Source organism: Sebastes umbrosus, chromosome 22, assembly GCF_015220745.1.
Source record: "Sebastes umbrosus isolate fSebUmb1 chromosome 22, fSebUmb1.pri, whole genome shotgun sequence".
Taxonomy (NCBI): domain Eukaryota; kingdom Metazoa; phylum Chordata; class Actinopteri; order Perciformes; family Sebastidae; genus Sebastes; species Sebastes umbrosus.
Window position 1 is genome coordinate 15,617,392 of NC_051290.1, and position 22,488 is coordinate 15,639,879.

Below are 22,488 nucleotides of genomic sequence, written 5' to 3' on the forward strand. Positions count from 1 at the left end.
GTAGTTGATGGAGATTGTAAAAACAGAAAACACTTGCACGGCAGGTGGCAGAATGAAATGCGCGTCTGCAATCGTCACAAACCTGAAGTTCATCGAGGCTGAATTCACAGTATTCCCTGCGGGTTCCTTTCCCGTTGGTCAGTATCCCGCAGCCACTCATCATGATTGTACCTAATAATAATAAAATCAGCCAGGATAATGTCCGGAATTCCACAATGACCAATTTGTTTAATACAGTTTCTATGTGCCTTTCTGTGTGTGTGTGTGTGTGTGTGTGTGTGTTACCTGAGCGCAGATTGGTCATAGTTGCAGGATAGTCCAGGTTGTTGGGATTGTGTGTGGTCACACCGATTTCTATTGAGCCTGACCACTTGTCCACCAGCTTATCAATGCGGATCTGAAAATATAAACAGAAATACATTTTAATTTTTCAGGTACTGACACATTTTTTTTTCATTATTCATCAGCTAAAATGAAGATATCTTCTGCCTCAAGCGCAGAGTGATAAATAGCACCAAACCCCCAGGAATGAAGTGAACACATCGGAAAATACACCGTTCACTGTACTTGAAATCACTTAAATGTTGTCTTTTCCAGGTCGTGAATTACAGTAAAAAAAAAAAATCTTTTTCTATGCCTGCTTGGCCATCATATCAACTAGCAACTCTCCTCAAATATTCATTCTTTGTAAATGACTTCTAGGGGTGTTTAAATGGCTGTAAATCAGTTAGTCAATGGACTGAAATTAATACAATTAAATCCAAATTTGTGACCATTTGTGTATCAATTACTCACCCCGTGTTACCTTGAACTCTTCTGCGCAAGTTTTTTAAATAATAAGGTTTTAGAAGATGCATGCGTTTGGGAAGTAGTGAGCATACGCCTGGATAAATGAGACTTGGATTATACAGCACGAGTCGTGTGAGAGTTTGTAAACGGATGTTTTTGATATAGTTTTGCCGCTGTTGAACGTGTCCCCCGTTTACTTCACTTCAACAAGACTTTTATCTATTTCCTAATTCTTTGATCACCGGTGGAGGCGGGCGAGAAAAGCAAGAAAAGTTTTCTTCAAGAATTCAAGGTAACACAAGGTGAGTAATTGATACAAAAATGACAATTTTGTGGGTGAAATATTCCTTAAAGTCATTTACAATGCAGAAATGGTCAAATGTTCGCTGGTTCCACCTTCTCAAATCAGAGAATTTACTTTGTTTTTATGTCGTCAAGAAGTTGAATATCTTTGGGGTTTGAACTGTTTGAAGATATCACCTTCATCACCAATTAATAAAAACTGACGGATTAAATGATAAAGAATTATTATTTGCAATTCTACTTCTGAGTGATCTCAAATATATTGTAAAAATATTATTCAAAGTTAATGGTCAGATATACTGTGATTTTTATTGTTTCAGTATCACCTAGCTCTACTAAAGTAGGGATGCACCAATACTGATATCGGACCGATACTGACTCAAATAGCTGGACTGGGTATCGGTGACAATGGGGCCGATCTATTAAATTCAATTCTATGTTTATATACTATATTACATACTGGAATTTTAATTCCTGTGTAAGGAATTGAAAAAGGAAGGAATTGAAAAAGTCGGATCGGTGCATCCCTACACTAAAGTGACTATGTTCTACAATGACACTAGAGTAAATAAGTCAGTTATCACTCTTCAGCTGTCAAGTCTATATTATTCATGTATGGAGAAACATCTCAGCACTGAGTCGTGTGATTGTAAACACCTCAAACATCTCGTTGTGTCGGAGCGGCCGGTTGGTCATCACCACGCCGTTGTTGAACTCGTCCAGCGGTCTCCTCCGCTCCGCCGTCTTGTTGTTGTTGCTCAGTTTGATCAGTGTGCCGCATTTCTCGTGGAATAGCAGCGCGTCGTTGGTGGTCATCGCACCCGTCACGGCCGTCAGCCCGACCCCTCCGTTACCGGCAGGACTGTTGTTAGTATTTCCACCTTCTCCGGCGCTACCTCCACCTCCTCCACCTCCTCCTCCACTTCCCCCTGTTCCACTGTCGCTGTTGACAGCACCTCCTCCACTGCTGCTCCCTCTGTCATTTCTGGAAGAGGAGTCGGATCCAGAATTTCCTCCTCCTCCTCCTCCTCCTCCTCCTCCTCCAACGCCTCCAGTTCCTCCTCCACCTCCACCATCTTCCCCTCCGCCGTCATCCTCAGAGCGATAAAAAGATACTATTGCGTTGTTGAACACGTCGAACAGCTGGTGCTCCGTTAGAACTGAAGAGAGAGAAGAAGACAAGGTTGTCAATACTGGTCATGTTGCACAACGTCCATCAACTGATCTGAGGAGGATTGTCTTACCCGTGTCCGGCTCCAGGTTGTTGGGGAACTTGTCTGGTCTGCTGTGACTGCAGCTAAGCTCAGGCACTGACGGGGGAGAAGAGTGAGAGGGTGAAAACTAGAAAAGGAATAAAGGTTGTAAAGAAGAACCGTATAGATAAAAAGGCCGCCTACCTTCATCTCCATTCATCATTCCATTCATTGCTGCCACATTCATCAGTGCTGTGATCCCCGCATCCTCCCGACCCCCACACACCACCACCTCTTCCTCCTCCTCCTCCTCCTCCTCCTCATCGTCCACCTCCTCGTCCCGCTCTATTGTCTCTTTCTCCGTCGAGGGCGACGGCGGCTCGCAGCTCACCACCGTCACTTGAGTGCACTTGCCGTACAGGTCCACCACCGCCCAGAGCTTGGGCGGCAAGCCGCTCGCCGCCGCGCCGCAGTCCTGCCCGTTCACCCAGAGGTGGAGCTCCCCGCGCGAGCTGCGCTGAATGCCCACTCGGTCGCCCTCGGCTAGCTGGTCGAGGTCGCGCCCGTACTCCTCCAGGACAGAGCGGCCGTCGCGTAGCACCGAGCAGCCCGACACGATCCAGGAGCCGCCCTTGAGGCCCGTGGCGCTGCTGGGGAAGTCCAGCGCGGCGGGGTCCAGTGCCGTCACGCCAATCTCGATGGAACCGCTCCACGAGTTCACCTGACAGGAAACAGGGAGAATATCAGTCTGTAATATGTCACATATAATGACATGTCATGACCATCACAAGTTACCAAGTTCTGCATTTGAGCGTTGAATTTTTACTCGTATAAAAATCATTTTATTAAGATATGAAACTTAGAGACAGTGGCAACTACGATAAGTTGTAAGAATACAGTTGTCAGCAGCTGTTACTCTGATCACAAAAAGACTCCGGGTGGGAACATCTAAGCTGTGCTGTTTAAAGAGTGAAGCGCTGTGCTAAAAAAACTGCAGGTAGATATCTATGGAAATCAAAGTGTGCCTTGTTGTATGATCCATCATGTTATTTTTAGTCGTTCTGTCAGTGAAGAACGCAGCTCAGGGAGCGCTCCTTTGAAAATAAAAGCAGGACAGTGTGAACACACAGTGACACAACAGAAACAAGCAAATGTAGTGGCAATGATTGCACGTCTAGCAGTATGCAAAAATCACCATTATTAACGTGAAATACTGAAATACCAGGCTCAAATGAACCTCTCATCTCCCAGTACACCAGCACCAAACTTCCTAAATTAGATGTTCAATACATATTGATGCAAATAGTTGAGAGCATGTACTATATTTAGACCAGGAGACCAGACTTAGGAACATAATAGAGTAAGCAACACTTGGTGTCATTTTGCCGGTGTTGTACATTTTTTGTTTATTCAGTTGACTATTAAATCAGAAGACTGTAATCAGCTGGGCAATATGATGATATATATATCGTCAAAACGTTCTAAAAATGCCTATATTATATATTTTTCTATATCGCAATATAGGCTCGGCCTATATTTATTTATTTTTTTCTCTATAATTTCACTTAAAACTGTTATATTAATTTTGCACTCAAGTTCTCAAGTACCTAATTCAAACACAAAAATAGGCTTTACCATGTGGTTATTTCATATGGACTATCTATTTATTGAATTACCAGAAAACATGCTATAGTGATATACCGTTATCAAGAAATGACCTATAACGTGATGGAAGATTTTGGCTATATCGCCCAGCCCTAACTGTAATCAGTGTGTGCCAGTGTTTCTGTATATACACCTTAAGCTTTGTAATGTTGGCCATTTGCCTGACAAGACCTGAAGAGTCTAAATGTTTCCTTTTTTGGTCAAATAAAGTTTTGGAAGGTCTCAATTTTTCCTATCCTACTTTTTTTTAATTTAATACCTAATAAATCCGGGAAGATCTTTGTGTTACTCAACTAAAGGTGGATCACAATTCCTGAGCTACTCGAGTTGCCAGGTGGCGATCATAGCGAACGCTCCCATCTCCTTTATCATGTTTTCTTCTGACTGAAACAACGACAAGAGGTTCACCTGCCAGCACTCGCATGTAAACACTATGTGGTCCAGCTGTGATGATTAAACCTGAGCACACAAAGCAAACAATATCCAAATAAGCAAGCTTCACCTCCACGGTCTTGCCTTCCAGAGGATTCAAGACATGAAAACACTAAAACAAATGTTTCACTGCAAAAAAAAAACTCCTTTCGTCTTTGCACGACATTGGAATCATATCGCGTAACACGGAGCCTGAGATATCCATTTCTTCCCCGAATCACAAAACTCTCCACATCAGCTCACAATGATGCGATACGTTATTGATCTCCGGGGGGCTATTTCTCATGCGTTTTGCCTCCATGATGTGGAATGACAGAGTGCAGCGTCAGCAATAAGAGCCGGAGATTCACGGTCTCGCTCGGAGACATTTCAGCCCCGGCAGATGCTTGCCGACACGGGGGCTTGAACCCACGTCATCCCGCTGAGGAGTGATCTCCTGGCTCGCTCGCTGCGCCTCACCTGCAGAACGACGTCCAACAGAAAGCCATGCGGTTTTGTTCCTCAAGAAAAGATTGAGAAGTATACGGAAACTTTCAGATCAATCTTCAGCCTCTCTCTTTTTCCCTTTTTTTTCTCTCCCCCTGGTAGCTCCACAGGACTCCAGTTGAATTTGGCAGAAATCCACCCCCGATGAAGTGACCTTGAGCATAACATTGAAGCTCTACCAGCTCCTGGGATGTTTTTCTGCAGCTCACCTCCGTGCAGTGGCTAAAACAAAAGAAGACTTCCTCCGGGACAATGTCCTTTTTAAAATATTGTCTTTCATATTGCCTCCTCTCCTCCGTCTGCTCCCATGGTGTCCCTCCTCAGCTCTGTGGCAGGTGCTATGTAAGGCAGTGTGCTACGAAAGCCCGGGTATCTGGGTTAACAGATTTAGTAGTAACTCAGTCTGACCGGGTCGCTGTGTGGAGGAGACAGACATCTCCTTCCCTCGCTCATTCACTTATGTAACAGCAGCTGTGGGTGTCTGCCTCTCAGTCTCTCTCTCTCTCTCTCTCTCTCTCTCTCTCTCTCTCTCTCTCTGTTCAAAAGACCAATAACTACAGGAGACATGCAGAGTATGACCACTGGACAGCTTTTGAAAAGAATGAAAATTTAATTGAATCAAAAGCACAGCCTGAGAAACACTGCGAGGACTATACAGAGTAGTAGGTAAAAGCTTCTCATCTAACACCACACACAGAGACGGGGACACAATGTAACAGCTGAACTCTGCATGGGGGAGAGGTGAACAAAATGCTCACATTGATAAGTTACATTTTGGAATAAATTAACATTTTAACAGACAGGTTTTACCACCATATTAAATATTGCCATCAGTTTGACAAATAAATTGGATATATTTTTAATATGAACATTTCTTTTAAGTCTTATTGCGAATATATATATAAAAAAAGGCTTTAAAAACACGTCATTTACTGATACTTTCATTCTTTTGCTAATTGTATTTGTAGCATATTCCTAATATACTGTATAAAAGATCCTATTAATGCCATTTTAACAGTGGGCATATCATCGCCAACAAAGCTAATAACAGAATAATATGATAGAGGTTGCATTTTCAGGCTAATATTGGCTTTCATTATTAATCAATATGCCAATTTTTTCTCAATTCTTCAATTGATAGTTTGGATTTAAGTCAAAAATTCACACAAATACAAGGCAACATACTGTGTAGCTGCAATCGATTAATCCATTAGTTGTCAACTATTAAAGTAATCTTCCATCGACTATTTTGATAATCGATTAATCAGTTTGAGTCATTTTTCAAATTTTCCAAAAAGGAAAAATTCTCTGATTCCAGCTTCTGAAATGTGAATGTTTTCTGGTTTCTTTACTCCTCTATAACAGTATGATGTGGATGAGGATGTCATCTTGGGCTTTGGGAAACACTGATTGACATTTTTCATAGTTTTCTGACATTTTATAGGACCAAACAACTAATTGATTAATTAAGAAAATAATTGACAGATTTATCAATAAGGAAAATAATCGTTAGTTGCAGCCCTACTGTTTAGCAAATAGCTTGTTTTGTCTTAACACCTGTCCAAAACGCAAAAATATTCAGTTTACTGTAAGATAAAGAAAAACAGCACAACCTCTGAACTGGAAATCTGGAACTAGAGTGTTGAAAAATTACGATTAATCTACTATCAAAGTAGCTACTACAGTATATAAGACCTCTCCAATTTAAAATAAACACCAATACGCACAATATGTGATATTCCAGATCTCTTTGTAGACCACAGCTTTAAATACAAACCCTAAACCACTGACAGTGTCCTACTCTGGGCGAACTGTTTGTCCAATAAATCATTTCATTTTGCTCGCTCTCTTGCTCTCATTTTCCAACAGCCACTGTAGCTCAGCAGACAGGATGGGCAGTCATGCCAATCTGGGTGCTCTGTGATGGGAAAAGTATTGATTTTCCAGACAGGCAATGCATGTCATGTCAGAGTATGAGGCTGTTTATGAGAGTCCACCATCAGGCTGAGAGCACCATAAGGGATGGAGAATCATTTACATACAGTAAGTGCTATAAAAACCACATGTCTAGCTTCACTGGCTCACTTCACTGTCTTATCATGGTAGATTTTCTGAACGACCTAACTATGCGTCTTGGCCGCACACACACACGTCATCCAGAGGGTGTGTGTGTGTGTGTGGCCCAGTTGGCACTGGCACAAGCTCCAGAGCTGCCCATGTTGTTGACAAACCCAGTAGGGTTGCATACTGCAGAGGCAGAAGCCATTACAACAGACAAGCTCTTCTACGCTGATAACAGGCATAATGTAAACACTGTGCACAGGCATTGAGATGATATGGAGAGGCCTGAGTCACAAGAGCACAAGCCTTAAATAAGCACTTCTGTTCAATGATATGAAAGCTACACATTCAAGGAAATGGAGGGAGCATGTATGGAAGTTTTTCACCTAAAAACTTCATACTGAACAGCAGAGTTGGTCTTGTGAAATATTTGATTTTATATATTTTAGGGGAATACTTTAAAGGATATATTTGTGGTGGGAAATCTGTCATTTGCCCTATAAGGAATAAGAGGGAGACCTTTGCCAGAAAATGTCAGGAATGGATCACCTTCTCTGGAAACGACGAGGCCGCTATCACATCTGGATGAATCGAAGGAGCATGGGCTCTTTGCAGAAGGAATTGCGCTCCAGCAAACACGCACTTGGGAATGTTTTGCACTATACACTTTAGGGGAAGTTGCAATAGCACAAGGCTCTTCACAGTATTTTAGCATTTTAGGATTTTATTGGTCTGACTGATTGTATAAATGTAGGTGGTTGTCTCCTATGTACACTATGTTCTTTATATGTGTGTGCTTTTGTCTTTTGTCTGTTTTTAATGAGCGCTGCACCGAAACAAATTCCAATCAACTCCGGGTTGACATGGCAATTAAAGTATTGATTGATTGACAATATGGACATTAAGATAGTAAGAAATGTGTTGTTCTCTTTCCTTGATTAGGGTTTCTTTGTGTAAAATATCATAAAATTGTTGGATAATAAGTGAGAATTAAATGGAAAGCAAGTGTCCCTGCAATGCAAAGAGGAAGAGTGCATGTTTACAGATGCCAGACCAGTGATTAATGAGTTCTACCTTTTAGTGGTCAGACTCCTCCTCATCATGCATTAGTCTACACCAGCAGAGCTGCTTGGTCACTGCTGGTAAAGGGTCTGAATATGCTTTGTGTTTTGGACCAAGATGTGTGTGTGTGTGTGAATAGTAACATGAATATTATTAATGACACTGGTAACTGATGGTAATTGTACGCTTATTTTGGTTCACACATAGCATTTGAGTCACTATAATACTTGAGTCACTACAAACTGCCCCATCACATCAAGATCTGCTCCCTCTACGGAGTCTTTCAAAGCACAGCAGCTCTTTTTTTTAGCTTTTGAATGTAATTGAATTGTGATTACTAATTGGCCTTTTATAATAATGCTTATTATAACAGTCTTTTACTCATGGGATTTTTACTCATGGGTCTCTGTCTGTGGATGTGTGTGATTTTGTTGTCTGCTCTGTTGACCTGTTTTTTTTTTGGTCAGCTCATGTTGTTGTAAATGTGCTATAGAAATAAATTTGACTTGACTATGTTGAAACTGGGAAATCTGATTACTTTTGATGAATTTAAAACATTAATGAAAGACCTAGAAGCAGTGTCAATCGGGGAGCTGTTGGCTTCAAAACACTTGATTTTAATGTGTTTTGTATGACATTATGCTTTGTATTTATTTTGCATTTGTTTTATGTTGTGGCAGTCTGAAACTTTAATGTATGTTTAATTGCATGCTGTCTTGGGCCAGGTCTCTCTTGCAAAAGAGAATCTTAATCTCAATGAGTACTACCTGGTTAAATAAAGGTTAAAGAAAAACAAAATAAAAAAAATTAAACTATAATAAACCAACCTGGTATGAGCACTGCAGTGTTATTAGCCAACTACTAATAAGGTAATTTAACTACCTGGTTAAATAAAGGTTAAATACAAAAACAAATTAAAGAAATAAATAAAATAAAACTATAATAGCCCAACCTGGTATGAGCACTGCAGTATCACTAGCCAACTACTAATAAGGTAATTTAACTACCTGGTTAAATAAATAAAAATAAAATAAATAAATAACACTATAATAACCCAACCTGGTATGAGCACTGCAGTATTATTAACCAACTACTAATAAGGTAATTTAACTACCTGGTTAAATAAAGGTTAAATACAAAAAATATTAAAATAAATAAATAAAATAAAACTATAATAGCCCAACCTGGTATGAGCACTGCAGTATTATTAGCCACCAGGAGAGACTGGCAGAGAGGCTGACAGAGAGGCTGACAGAGAGGCTGACAGAGAGGCTGACAGAGAGGCTGACAAGCACTGTCACCTACTGAACAAGCAGAGCTACGTTAACAAGCTTAGTTGAGCTCCTTGTAGCATAATTAACAACAGAAAGTCCTCGACAACATGAGACAGAGATCCATTATTACCTTACAGAACAGCCTGAGCTGCTGCTATCATGGCTACTTAGCAACAGCTAACTGACGGTACCAAGGCAACCAGAGCAGGTTATCATTAGCCAGGTGGCTATTTTAACAGATACACACATAATCAATGGGTTTGTTAAGTCCCAGTAGGAGCAGAAGCATCTATGGGTTTTATTTTAGGCTTATATCTGTCTTAAATCTGTGTTTTTTTGGGGTTTGTTTGGCTTTAGTCTAAATATCACTAAATGTGATATCTGTTGAAAATTTTAGATTTTTATTGGGTGAACATTTTATTCATAAATTAATTAAAATAAAAAATGAAGTGTAAGGATGAACTGAATTACCCTACTTGCATAATGTTCCCAGAAAAATAGGTAACAGATTGTTTTCTCATTTCTTTTTGTGTTTTGTTTAATGTAAATGTGTAGTTATTAATAATAATAATTATTATTATTATTATTATTATTATTATAATAGTAATAATTATTATCATTATTATAGTAATAAATAAATTATGCCTTAAACGTTTCTGCTTGAATTTTGGACAATAAAGAGGTGCCAACATTATCTTCAAACTATCATAACTTTAAATACACATACAAATAATATCCAGATACATTTTTAATCCACAGGAATATCTTAAAACATGAATATTTGTTTTCTTTCTCTTCCTTCTCTGCTTAACAAAAGATGACTTGTTCTGGCATGTAATATATTTAAACACCTTTTAAACATTTAATAAAGAGAAAAAAGAGCCTTAGACTTTCTGGCAGTGTGACATTTGTGCATATTCTTTAAAATTACATACTATTTTTCTTGGATGATCAACAATATTTGTGATTGTTTGAATATAATTAAACACTAAATTCAACTTTAATATTTAAGCTGTATAGAAATTGAAGCCTTTATATTTAATTCTAGGTTTATGTCTAAATATCACTAAATGTGATGTCTGTTCATTTCTGTTAACACATAAAGTGACTCAATATAACATTAATTTTAAACTGGACACATGCTTATACATTATGGGATTTTTCTGAATATAATTCGAACAGTAAATTCAACTTTAATATTTAAGCTATATAGAAATTGAAGCCTTTATATTTGACATTGACCATATATTGACATTTATGCACATTCCTTAAATTTACAGACTATTTTTCTTGGATGATAAACAATATTTGTGATTTGACATGAATCTAGTGTTCTTGTTAAATCTAAGTGGATGTAATTCGCCCCTGAACAATACTAATACCCCGTGGTGGCTGTCAAGCAGAGTGAACCGCCCTGTGTGGTAGAAGAAGCCCCTCACTGCGGACAGAAGCAGAGCACTCGGCCCGTCCAACAGGCGCTGCTCGCCGCATCCCGCTGCTCTCATCCCCGCTGAGGAGAACCAGCAGCAGCAGCAGCAGCGGAGAGAAGGGCCTGTTGTTGTTTACCTTCTTATCAATCCGGACGGTGAAGACATCCCGGTCCCTCAGCGGCTCCTTGCTCAGCACCAGGCCGTGGTTGAACTCCTGGACGGGCTGGTTGCGCCGGGCGGTTCGGTTGGAGTTGGACAGGCCGATCAGCTTTCCGCTCCGCGGATGCAGCTCCGCCGCCATCTTCAGTGGGCGGCCAGTATGTTCACGACAGTGAACGGGGGCTTTGCGACAGTTGCTGACGCTACACGGCAGCCGGTAGATTACTGCAAGAATCGATACAACTGAGCTGCACACCGCACCCATTTCTGTTAGCACATAGAGTGACTCAATATAATATCATATATATATAATATAATATATAATATAATATATATATAATATTATATTATATTATATGATATTATATTATATTATATTATATATAATATAATATAATATAATATAATATCATATCATATAATATAATATAATACAATATAATATAATATAATATAATATAATATAATATAATATCATATATATATAATATAATACAATATAATATAATATAATATAATATAACATAATATAATATAATATAATATAATATAATATATATATAATATATTATATTATATATTATATATATATATGATATATATACATATATATATCATATATATGATATAGAATATATAATATATATTCTATACATAATATAATATATATTATATCATTTAATATATATACATAATATATATATAATATATAAAATAATATAATATATAATATAATATATATATATATATATATATATATATATATATAACACATAAAGTGACTCAATATAATATAATATATATAATATAATAGATACAGACGTAGGCAAAATTGTTGGTACCCTTCCGTTAAAGAGAGAAAAACCCACAACGGTCACTGAAATAACTTGAAACTGACAAAAGTAATAATAAATAAAAATTTACTGAAAATGAACTAATGAAAATCAGATATTGTTTTTGAATTTTGGTTCAACAGAATCATTTTAAAAAACAAACTAATGAAACTGGCCTGGACAAAAATGATGGTACCCCTAGAAAAGATGTAAAATAATGTGACCATAGGGACATATTAAACTAAGGTGTGTCCTGTAAATAGCATCACAGGTATCTTCAAACTTGTAATCAGTCAGTCTGCCTATTTAAAGGGTGAAAAGTAGTCACTGTGCTGTTTGGCATCATGGTGTGTACCACACTGAACATGGACCACAGAAAGCTAAGGAGAGAGTTGTCTCAGGAGATCAGAAAGAACATTATAGACCTTCATGTTAAAGGTAAAGGCTATAAGACCATCTCCAAGCAGCTTGATGTTCCTGTGACTACAGCTGCACATATTATTCAGAAGTTTAAGGTCCATGGGACTGTAGCCTACCTCCCTGGACGTGGCCGCAAGAGGAAAATTGATGACATATTGAAGAGACGGATAATACGAATGGTAACCAAAGAGCCCAGAACAACTTCCAAAGAGATTAGAGGTGAACTCCAAGGTCAAGGTACATCAGTGTCAGATCCCACCATCCGTCACTGTTTCAGCCAAAGTGGACTTAATGGAAGACGACCAAGGAGGACACCAAATCATAAAAAAGCGAGACTGGAATTTTCCAAAATGCATATTGACAAGCCACAAAGCTTCTGGGAGAATGTCCTTTGGACAGATGAGACAAAACTGGAGCTCTTTGGCAAGTCACATGAGCTCTATGTTCACAGACGCAAAAATGAAGCATCCAAAGAAAAGAACACTGTACCTAATGTGAAACATGGAGGAGGCTCGGTTATGTTATGGGGCTGCTTTGTTGCATCTGGCACAGGGTGTCTTGAATCTGTGCAGGGTGCAATGAAATCTGAAGACTATCAAGGCATTCTGGAGCGAAATGTGCTGCCCAGTGTCAGAAAGCTTGGTCTCAGTTGCAGGTCATGGGTCCTCAAACAGGATAATGACCCAAAGCACAGCTAAAAACACCCAAGAATGGCTAAGAACAAAACATTGGACTATTCTGAAGTGGCCTTCTATGAGCCCTGATCTAAATCCTATTGAACATCTGTGGAAGGAGCTGAAACATGCATTCGGAGAAGGCACCCTTCAAACCTGAGACAGCTGGAGCAGTTTGCTCACGAGGAGTGGGCCAACATACCTGTCGACAGGTGCAGAACTCTCATTGAGAGTTACAGAAATCACTTGATTGCAGTGATTGCCTCAAAAGGTTGTGCAACAAAATATTAAGTTAAGGGTACCATCATTTTTGTCCAGGCCAGTTTCATTAGTTTGTTTTTTAAAATGATTCTGTTGAACCAATATTCAAAAGCAATGTCTGATTTTCATTAGTTCATTTTCAGTAAATTTTTATTTATTATTACTTTTGTCAGTTTCAAGTTATTTCAGTGACCATTGTGGGTTTTATATAATATAATATAATATATTTAATGTAATATATAATATATATAAAATATATATAATATATAATATAATATAATATATAATACATAATATATATATAATATAATATAATATATAATATATATAAAATTATATATATATATATATATCATTTTAAACTAGACACATGCTTATAAATTATGGGATTGTTTTGAATATAATTCGAACAGTAAATTCAACTTTAATATTTAAGCTATATAGAAATTGAAGCCTTTATATTTAATTTTAGGCTTATATCTATCTTAAATCTGTTTTATTTTTGGCTTTAGTCTAAATATCACTAAATGTGATGTCTGTTAATTTCTGTTAACACATAAAGTGACTCAATAAAATAATATATATATATATAATATAATATAATATACTATACTACAATATATATAATATATATATGTATATATATATAAATATAATATAAATATATTATATATAATAATATATAATATAATTTTATATATATATAACAAATATATAATATACAATATATATATATATAAAACATATATAATATACAATATATATATACATATATACATATAATTTTAAACTGGACACATGCTTATAAATTATGTGATTGTTTTTAATATAATTCGAACAGTAAATTCAACTTTAATATTTAAGCTGTATAGAAATTGAAGCCTTTATATTTAATTTTAGGTTTATATCTTTTTTTGCTCAAAGTCTTTTTATTGTGTATTCTGTACAAAATCCAATAAATCACAGAAATAATTGTATAAACAAATTATATCCTTAATAAATATGCTTATAATAATAAATATGCTTAATAAAAGATGACTTGTTCTGGCATGTAATATATTTAAACCTTTTAAACATTTAGTAAAGAGAAAAAGAACCTTAGACTTTCTGGCAGTGTGACATTTGTGCACATTCCTTAAAATTACAGATTTTTTTTCTTGGATGATAAACAATATTTGTGATTTTACGTGAATCTAGTGTTCTAGTGTTATTGTTTGGGTAGCATCATACACAGCGGATGGTATGACTCTAACATTATCTTTAATAATCCACTAGAGGGAGCAAAATCCATGTCTTAAATCTCTGCCTCACTCCTACCCCACTCAGTATCTATTAAACATTAGTGTTTCATCACAGTGTTTAAATCTCCTCAAAGCTCTGTTGGCTTTTATTTCACCTTAAATGCAGCAATAAAATTCATGTTCATGGATAGCCATATTAAAGAGAATCATATTTTATTTAGAAACAGACTGTAGCAAGGTCACATTTCTCAGATTAGTCTATTGAACAACATATTAAAATTTTATTGTAAATTCTCCACATTTTAGAGGTTAATTAGGTTCAAATACCACATTAAAATACAGAATGACTATTAGCAGACAATTTTTCACTTTACACACCTTGCATATATTTTTTTATGTCATTTGGAAACCCCCTTGACTCCACATTTTGAACATGCATACTTTCATGGTCTATGCAGGGCAGCTGTGAGATGAGATTGACATGTGTTTGACTGCTAAATCCAGGTCCAAATCCTTCCCTTGGACCTGGACCTTCTCAAGACAGCCTGTCAAAAACTGGGAGCCAACGTCATCCTCACTCTCACCTGAAAAGTGAAAAAAAGAAGAAAACATGAGTCACCTTGTATTGCACTACACCACACTCCTTGTCTGGCCTAATCAATGGGTTTTCTTTATGGATGTATATTTTATGTAACTGGTTGTTTTTCTTGTGCTTAATCTTATTTATTTTGTTATTAATGTCTTTTATTGTGTTTTTTTCTATAGACCCTGTCTGCACATTCAAATGACCCATTCTGAACAGTCATCTAGGACCTTAAATTTGAAGATGTAAAGACTGTACAGACAATTAAGAGACACAATGCACATCATCACTGTTTAATCTCACCTAGGAGACCTCCGACGGCAAGACGACCCCCTCTCCATGTGGTCAAACAACGAAGGTTGATAGATAACGTGGTCTTCGATTTATCTTCATCTTTAAGCACTTTCAGTAAATCTGTCTGAAAGGTTATCACCAGTCTCTTGAAAGTCTCTTTCAAACTGATTTTTTCTTCGCCGAAAATGAGTGTGACCTCCTGCAAATTCAAATAGAGAGACAGAAGAAATATGGTAACATAACTCTGTGGATACATTCATAGGGGGTCTCCAATCTGTCTGCATGTGTGCATGTGTGAGGGGGATTACATTACACAAATATTCATGTAAGCTATGAAGCCACTCTTACAGTGCCATCAGCAGTTTTAAACAGATGCTAGGAATTATTAGCAAATTCGGTTTGACTCATGTCTGATTTATGTGCATACCTTTGTGTTATTATTGGCCACTAAAGCGAACATCAGATCTTGCCCAGGAGCCTTGATGCTCAAAATGGTCCCATCCATTTTACTGAAATCTCCCCACAATTCAACCTTGACCCCATCATCGGCATCAAGGTGGAAAACTGTAGAAGACAAAAGAATAAAATGTATAGAATCTGAAGACAGATTAAAAGTATATTTCTACCCAAGACGCAATGTCATGCAATAATGCATTATTCAGGCCTGTTGGGTAGCTTGTTATTACATGAAGGAGTGATGTCCATATCTTGTATAATCAAGCACAATGTTCGCACCTGAGGTGTTGAAAATGGCAAATCCAGTGCCAGGGAAGTAGCTGCCAGGTTGGACGTTTTGATAGCAGGGCCAGAGCTCCTCCGCCTCTGCCTCCCAGGGCATGCTGAGGTTTAGCCAGTTGCCTTCCCGCACACAGCCGTCCATCTGCGGCTGAAACTACAAAGAACGCAGCAATGCATTTAGTAGCGAAAGAGCAAGAACACCAATTCAAGCTTTCAGGGTCAGAAATGTTCAAGAGTCAAGACGGTCATTTTTCAGTGCACTTTGTCACAGTCCTGTTACAGGGTGCTTGAACAAAAAAAATTCCACCTCAAAACCCCCTTACATTACTGTTACACATTACTGGTGCAAAACAAAACAGTCGGTGATTTATAGGCCCATTTTCCGGTAGTATGTCCGTTTTATTACCAAGGAAAGCTGACCCACACTGAGTCATGTTGCAGCTACAATGCAGTGTACAACGACAACAGAAAAGTAATTTTTCTAATGTTAGTCCTTCAGAATGAACAACAAAAGCTTCGTTCTATAGACTCATAATGTTGTGCTCACATTGATCTATGGAGATAGGCAAAATCAAAGAGATGCCAACAAGAGCCTCAGTAAACCAGAATGCAATGCAGCCACCAAAGAGTTACAGTAGATGCTTTTAGGCATGTGTGTTTGACAAAATAATCCCAAATCAAGGTCCAATAACTCGGTTTAAATTGTATCACACACTGTGCGTTCCAATACCCATGCTACCATACTATTTAGTATGCCAGGAAAAGATTTAGTATGTCCCAATACGTCAAGTACCAGGATGTCCTACTACATCCGGTCACATTTTGCATTATGCAAGCCAGCATGCTTTCCTGGCTATTCTGAGCCACAATCCTCTGCCAAGCAAATACACGAGCAAGAGGGTCAAAGTTCAAGGCACAATGTTATGATGAAGTAGTATGTCCCAATTGTATGCATACTACATGCAACAGTACATACTTTGTAAGGGCAGCTGCAGTACGTACTGAAAGTAAAAAGAAAAAGTCTGCGATTTGGATGTAGCGACAGTCTTTATCAGTGGATAGAGTTTGCTCCGTTGTCATGGCGATGGATCTGTCTTATCTCATTCATCTCATAGTCCTATTAACACTTCTTGTCCGCTACCTGAGAAAACTTCATGGCAAGTTCATGTTCATTTTCTGGTTGTTTTCTGGTTGGGAAATGGAGGAAATCATTATATGAAGCACACGTGTGTACTGTAGGTGAAGCTGGTTGATGAAAAGTGGACCAAGTAATAACTAAATAACTTATGTAATCTATTGAACAAGACAAACAAAAGACAAATGTAAACTAATGTAAAGTATCCCAGGGTGGATGGACTCACTATACCGGAACAATCATCTTGTCCTTGTCGATCAGGATCCCGCCAACGGCCAGTCGGAGTTCACCCGATAGCACCTCCTGTGTCTGTTTGGACTGCATGCCCACCACCAGCCCGCTGGAGCCGTCCACCTCTAGAATCACAAACATCTCTTGGTTGCTCACCTCCAGCTTGGTGGCACCAGGAGCACAAGAAGAATTTAGACTAAAAGTTACTGCACACTAACTATGTCCAGTATACTGTATGTTTATTGATGATGTACATTTGAAGACAATTTTGAGGAAATTTCACTTTTTTCCAGTGCAAAATAATCCAGTGTGTCTGAAATATGAGTTATTTTAAGACACTTGAGACACAAAAAAAAAAAACTACACTCACTGTGTGCCATTGTCCGTCATTGAGCTTGGGGCCGCCTGCCACGCTGACGAGGATGTCTTCTCTGCTGATCTGCATCAGGGGGATGCCGTCTTTCAGGGACAAAACAAACCAGTCGTTCCCGTTTTTGGTGTCCCCGTAGAAAACGGCACCTTCTGGGTCAAACGTCCGAAACTGAAAGGATGACTTGATACTGCAGAAACAGAGCAGAATAATATTAATTTCAAGGGAATGCTGCTTCATAGAAGATAAAGAAGATAAATCTCCCAATTTATTATTACTTTTTTCTAGGGCTGACCAGCAATATTTTGCCTTAGACACAGACCAGTGCCTCAGACTGAGGGTTTAAAAAAGCAGTGATAGTTCTAGAGGCCTACTGTTGAAGAAAAGCAATATAACGAAGGGTTATATAATATGTATGTTATCAAAAATAAGGGGGAGATTGCTAACTATACCCTGTATTTGCCTCCACATATTCTCCCCAAAGTGCTTAAACTGGGAGTTTAGATTACAGGTTTTAGTTTTGTAATATGCAAGAGCGTTTTTTTGCCTCCTTGACGTCAGACTTTCAGTGAGCAGTTGTCGATGTGAGGCCTTCACGGTGCAGTGGTTTGCTCCTGCTGACGTACCTGCTGATCTCACTGAGGTTTACTGTTGTGTGGATCAGTGGCCTCCAGATGTCTCTGTCCTGGCCAAGGTAGACCGTAGCACCGCCTGATACTTCTTTCTGGAAGACACAATGTTCACAAGGTTCTCGTTTGACATGAAATCATTACTGCAGCTCTTTTTTTATTGCACAGTTCATGTTCATTAAACCCTGCTTTTGTGTTTTCTTGTCGGATACCTTGATCGGTTCGTGGTTAAAACCATATTAAACTGAGTGATGATTTTTATTCAGTCATTGATTTAACTTAAAAACTTAATTATCTTTTAACAAGAGAAGTGCAAGTGGTAATGAAGTGCAAAATCAATGTCAATCCAAAGACACTATATCAATGGTGGGGTAAAAGCAGTTGGTGGTGTTTGCCCACAAACTGAGCAAAGTCCCAAGTCTAAATAAATGGTTATTAGGACAGGCTGGGAAACCCCTCTTGACCCCTCTTCAACTGGTATCTGAATTGCATACAGTAGAGTTCATTCACGTTTTTTTTTACTGGTTAATATTAGTATTTTATACAGCACTTTCTCTATCCTCCAGCTTTCAAAAACATATCAAACACAGAATTAATACAGAGGATGTTTAAAAAAATTGCCCGAGAGGCTCCGAGACAGATATTTCCATCTATTTACAGACTGTGTGACCTTTTCGTAATTTTACCGTAAGCAAAAACAAGAAACATATCACAGGAATCATTCACAGATTTAGGGACTTGAAGCTACAAAATGCACAGAGACCATTTATACACCATACAGATCCGCTCTTTGTGGAAATTTGTTCACACATTTGTTCGCATATGATCTTTAGACCAGTCATTCTCAAAGTGGGGTCAATGGCACTCTGTCAGGGGGATGCTGAAAATAATTAGCTATCAATTATAAAATTGTGCTGTATCATTAAAATGTGCATATCGACAGATGGAGACCATTTGCACCAATAAAACAAGCATATTGTGCCCATTAATCCCACCCACGTTAGCTTTGGGCCGATAGAAACTGTTGATTGTGAAACACAGCAATACGTTTATTATTTTCAAGTTGAAGCATTTACTGAAAGTCAGCTTTAGACTGGTAAGTTTAAACATCTGGATTTGTTAGGACTATGCCGGTCTTGTCACTGTTCATTTCCTGAAAGCTTCTAAGATAATTTACTGGATCTGTAGGCTATAAATGCTATAAAGTTGAGTCCAAATGCAATTTGAATAAAATCCCCCTCTGTTTAAAAGTGTATAAATGGGATTCAAATTAAATAGCATTGCAAATTTTCCTGCTGTGGGACTAATAAAGGATCATCTTATTTTAAATTAACATGATTCAAATTGAAATGTGTTTCTGTTTATCACTATGAAACATGTCTGAGGTATTTAGCTTGAAAAGTTTTAGAATACAAATAGTTCAAATAGTATCTAAGAGTACAAATTTGTGGTAAGCATATAATTAATGGGTTTTACGATTAAGGGGTCGTAAGGGGGTCCCTGGCCCCAAAACGTTTGAGAACTCCTGCTTTAGACTATGAGATAGAGATTGATAAGAGCATTTTAACACACATACCAGGCATTATAAGGGTGACATTGCATGTAAACATACCTTACCCCGTCCGTTCCCCTGTCCCTCAACTCTCCACCCCAGCAGAGTGAGGCTCAGAGAGAGCAGCAGTCCACCTGCCATTGCTTTCCAAAACACGGCCATCCTTCAATGCATTCACCCACCCAGGCCTCCCAGTGTGCAAGTCTCCAAAAGCCCCTTGGGTGGTCTGCTGACTCCAAGCTATACCCTGAGGTGTCGGCGGTGGGACGAGGAGCAGAGTCTTTCTCGGCAACAGTGTTTGAAGTGGCGGTGTGTGCTGGCACACTCTCCAGACGGCAAATATGCCATGGTTTGTGCAGGTTATCGATCCCCAGGTGGGAGTCCTTTCCGGCTAAATGGGGACAAAAGACACGGAGTGGGCAGCAGGTAAACAGAGGTCAGAGGACAGAAAGTGTAGCGTGACTGGCAGAAAAAAAAGTTTTTTTCTTTTCTTTTTTTTATGTTTTTGTTTATATATGTTGTTGGTGCTGTCTGTATGTCCCTTTACAAGTATGTGTATGTGTTCCTTTAACCTTAAATCATTTTTTTTTTTTTTTTAAAAGTCATGTTATTGTCTGTTATAATATTAGAAATAATTCAGCAAAGAACATTTTTAATAGAGTGTGCATTTCCTTCAGTCTGTAAATCTCCTGCCTGTGTGGTGATTCATGTTGAGTGGACGCTGCAGCCCGGGAGAGTGACCTTAGCCCGACCACTGATGTGTGTTTACCCATTACACAGGAACCTTGATTCCCCACTGCTGACTTATGACTCAGTGTGTGTTGCAGAGTGAAGAGGAGGAACCGATGAGAGAAGGACTTGTGCCTCAAATCTTTTTTCCCCTCTCATCTGGTGGCTTGATTCCCGTGATATACTCTCTTTTCCAGGAAGGCAGTGATAACTGGGGAATACTGGGAAAAGTGCAAAACACACACACACACACACACACACAGACAGACACACACAAAGGAACAATCAGTAAACAATCTGTTATTCAGCTGTTTGAAATTAATTTAAAATATGAAATCACACCGAAGCGTAACATTTCTCATGTGTGCACTCACGTCTGTTAACTGTCATGGCGTATGTGCCGACAGGCCTTTTTTTCACAGCAGACATCTTGATGTCACAGTAGGGAACGCACAGGTGTAAACAATAACACTAACGATGGCTGCATCCCATTTAGCTGGGTAAGTTTCAGGGTCCTTGTATTGTGCATGCTGGCCCATTTTCATATAGCTTACTGGGGCATTTGATTAGAACAGAGCCACTGTTAAAGGTGCAGTGTGTAGGATTTGGCGCCTTCTAGCGGTGTGGTTGCGGATTGCAATCAACTGAAACTTCTTCCGCGTGCAAAGGAGAATGACGGCGGCCAATGCGAAAAGTGTAAAAACGCGAATGGTCTTATCTAGAGCCAGAGTTTAGTTGTCCGTTTTGGGCTACTGTAGAAAGATGGCCGCTGGCTCTGTGAAGGAGGACCCGCTTCCTATGTAGATATAAACGGCTCATTCTAAGCTAACACAACAATTCTTATGTTCAGGTGATTAAACACTAAAGAAAACATACTTATTAATATTATATTCCATTTCTGCCAATCGATCCCCCTAATGGTACACACTGTTCCTTTAACGTTATTAATAACACATGTGATTTTCCTGCTATGACAAGTCAAAATGACTACTGAGAAAAAGACCCATTGAGGTAAACGAATGCTTTGCCATGCTGAGAATATTATCGGCAAGGGAGCACTGCACCTTTAAATCCCAACCATCCCCGAGGCCATGACTGCATGATTTTTTTCCCGCTCTTGACATTTCATGTTGAATGTTTTTTGATAGATTTAGTCAATTTTTGAAATTATTTCATTCATATTTAGTTTTCAATTCATCTCTGACATCATATTTGGAGAGTGCAAAGATGAGTGAGTCACCAGGCTGACTGTTTCTGTTCAGACCAGCGTCACTAGCGGGAAAGTGCTCATTCAAGGATGGTAAGAAATCAGCTCCCTGACTGCTAAGAGGAAGCTGTAATCAGCCTCTGGTTTACATGTCAGCAACAAAGTTTCAGGACGTAGTTTTTATATATTTAGAATAAAAAAAACATGAATGTGTGCTGTGGTTAATATTACATAAAAGAAAACACCAGGTTATTAAAGGTGCAGTGTGTAGGATTTGGGAACGTCCAAGTGTGGTTGCAGATTGCAGCCAACTGAGTCGAGTGCAAAACCGCGGTAGCGCCGTTCGCCTCGCTCAAAGGCCATCGTTACCGTAATAAAACTACTTTAGGAGCAACGGAAGTCAGAGGGTGGCTGGCGGTACCACGGTTTTGCACTATGCGGCACACATTACCACAGTTTCACAAGCGTGACGGAGAACTACGGTGGCCTTCAGGTAACGTAAAAACGCGAAAGGCTCTCTCTAGAGCCAGTGTTTGGTTTGTCCGTTCTGTGCTACTGTAGAAACATGTCGGACTCCCTGAAGAGGACCCGCTCCCTATGTAGATATAAACGGCTCATTCTAAGCTTACAAAAACACGATTCTTAGTTTCAGGCGGCGTAACGAAATGGTACACACTGTTCCTTTAAATGAACACTGAATGCACAGTGATAGAAGAATCAACTAATGGACCATGTGC

General features: G+C 38.6%; 2 protein-coding genes across 4 annotated transcripts in view; both read right to left on the bottom strand.

Moving 5' to 3' along the window:
* The window catches only part of neurl4 (neuralized E3 ubiquitin protein ligase 4), a 24,020-nt gene extending 13,024 nt beyond the window's left edge, over window positions 1-10,996 (bottom strand). For both annotated transcript variants that reach the window (XM_037758759.1, XM_037758758.1), the window contains exons 1-6: window positions 10,832-10,996; window positions 2,490-3,006; window positions 2,337-2,402; window positions 1,750-2,252; window positions 286-397; window positions 83-171 (exon numbers count right to left, since the gene is read on the bottom strand). In XM_037758759.1, coding sequence (XP_037614687.1) covers window positions 83-171; window positions 286-397; window positions 1,750-2,252; window positions 2,337-2,402; window positions 2,490-3,006; window positions 10,832-10,996 — 1,452 coding nt within the window. The remainder of the gene's footprint in view (window positions 1-82; window positions 172-285; window positions 398-1,749; window positions 2,253-2,336; window positions 2,403-2,489; window positions 3,007-10,831) is intronic.
* Window positions 10,997-14,479: 3,483 nt separating this feature from the next.
* Window positions 14,480-20,553, bottom strand: shbg (sex hormone-binding globulin). Of its 2 annotated transcripts, XM_037758813.1 has the most exons (8): window positions 19,876-20,552; window positions 18,261-18,358; window positions 17,635-17,824; window positions 17,265-17,426; window positions 15,896-16,052; window positions 15,588-15,724; window positions 15,170-15,359; window positions 14,480-14,867 (listed from the first exon to the last, which is right to left on the bottom strand). In XM_037758813.1, exons 1-8 carry the CDS (start codon window positions 19,975-19,977, stop codon window positions 14,734-14,736), a joined length of 1,170 nt encoding a protein of 389 aa, XP_037614741.1. In that variant the 5' UTR covers window positions 19,978-20,552; the 3' UTR covers window positions 14,480-14,733. The 2 variants fall into 2 exon arrangements, with proteins under 2 accessions (XP_037614741.1, XP_037614742.1); XM_037758814.1 differs by lacking the exon at window positions 17,265-17,426 and having other exon boundaries at window positions 19,876-20,553.
* Between the last annotated feature and the right edge of the window lie 1,935 nt (window positions 20,554-22,488).

Coding starts and splice junctions, on each gene's coding strand:
- shbg (XM_037758813.1), bottom strand. CDS start 19,977: ATGGCCGTGTTTTGGAAAGCAATGGCAGGTGGACTGCTGCTCTCTCTG. Junction 17,825..18,260: donor AACCTCAGTGAGATCAGCAG/GTACGTCAGCAG, acceptor CTGTTTCTGCAG/TATCAAGTCATCCTTTCAGT. Junction 17,427..17,634: donor ATGACGGACAATGGCACACA/GTGAGTGTAGTT, acceptor GGTGCCACCAAG/CTGGAGGTGAGCAACCAAGA.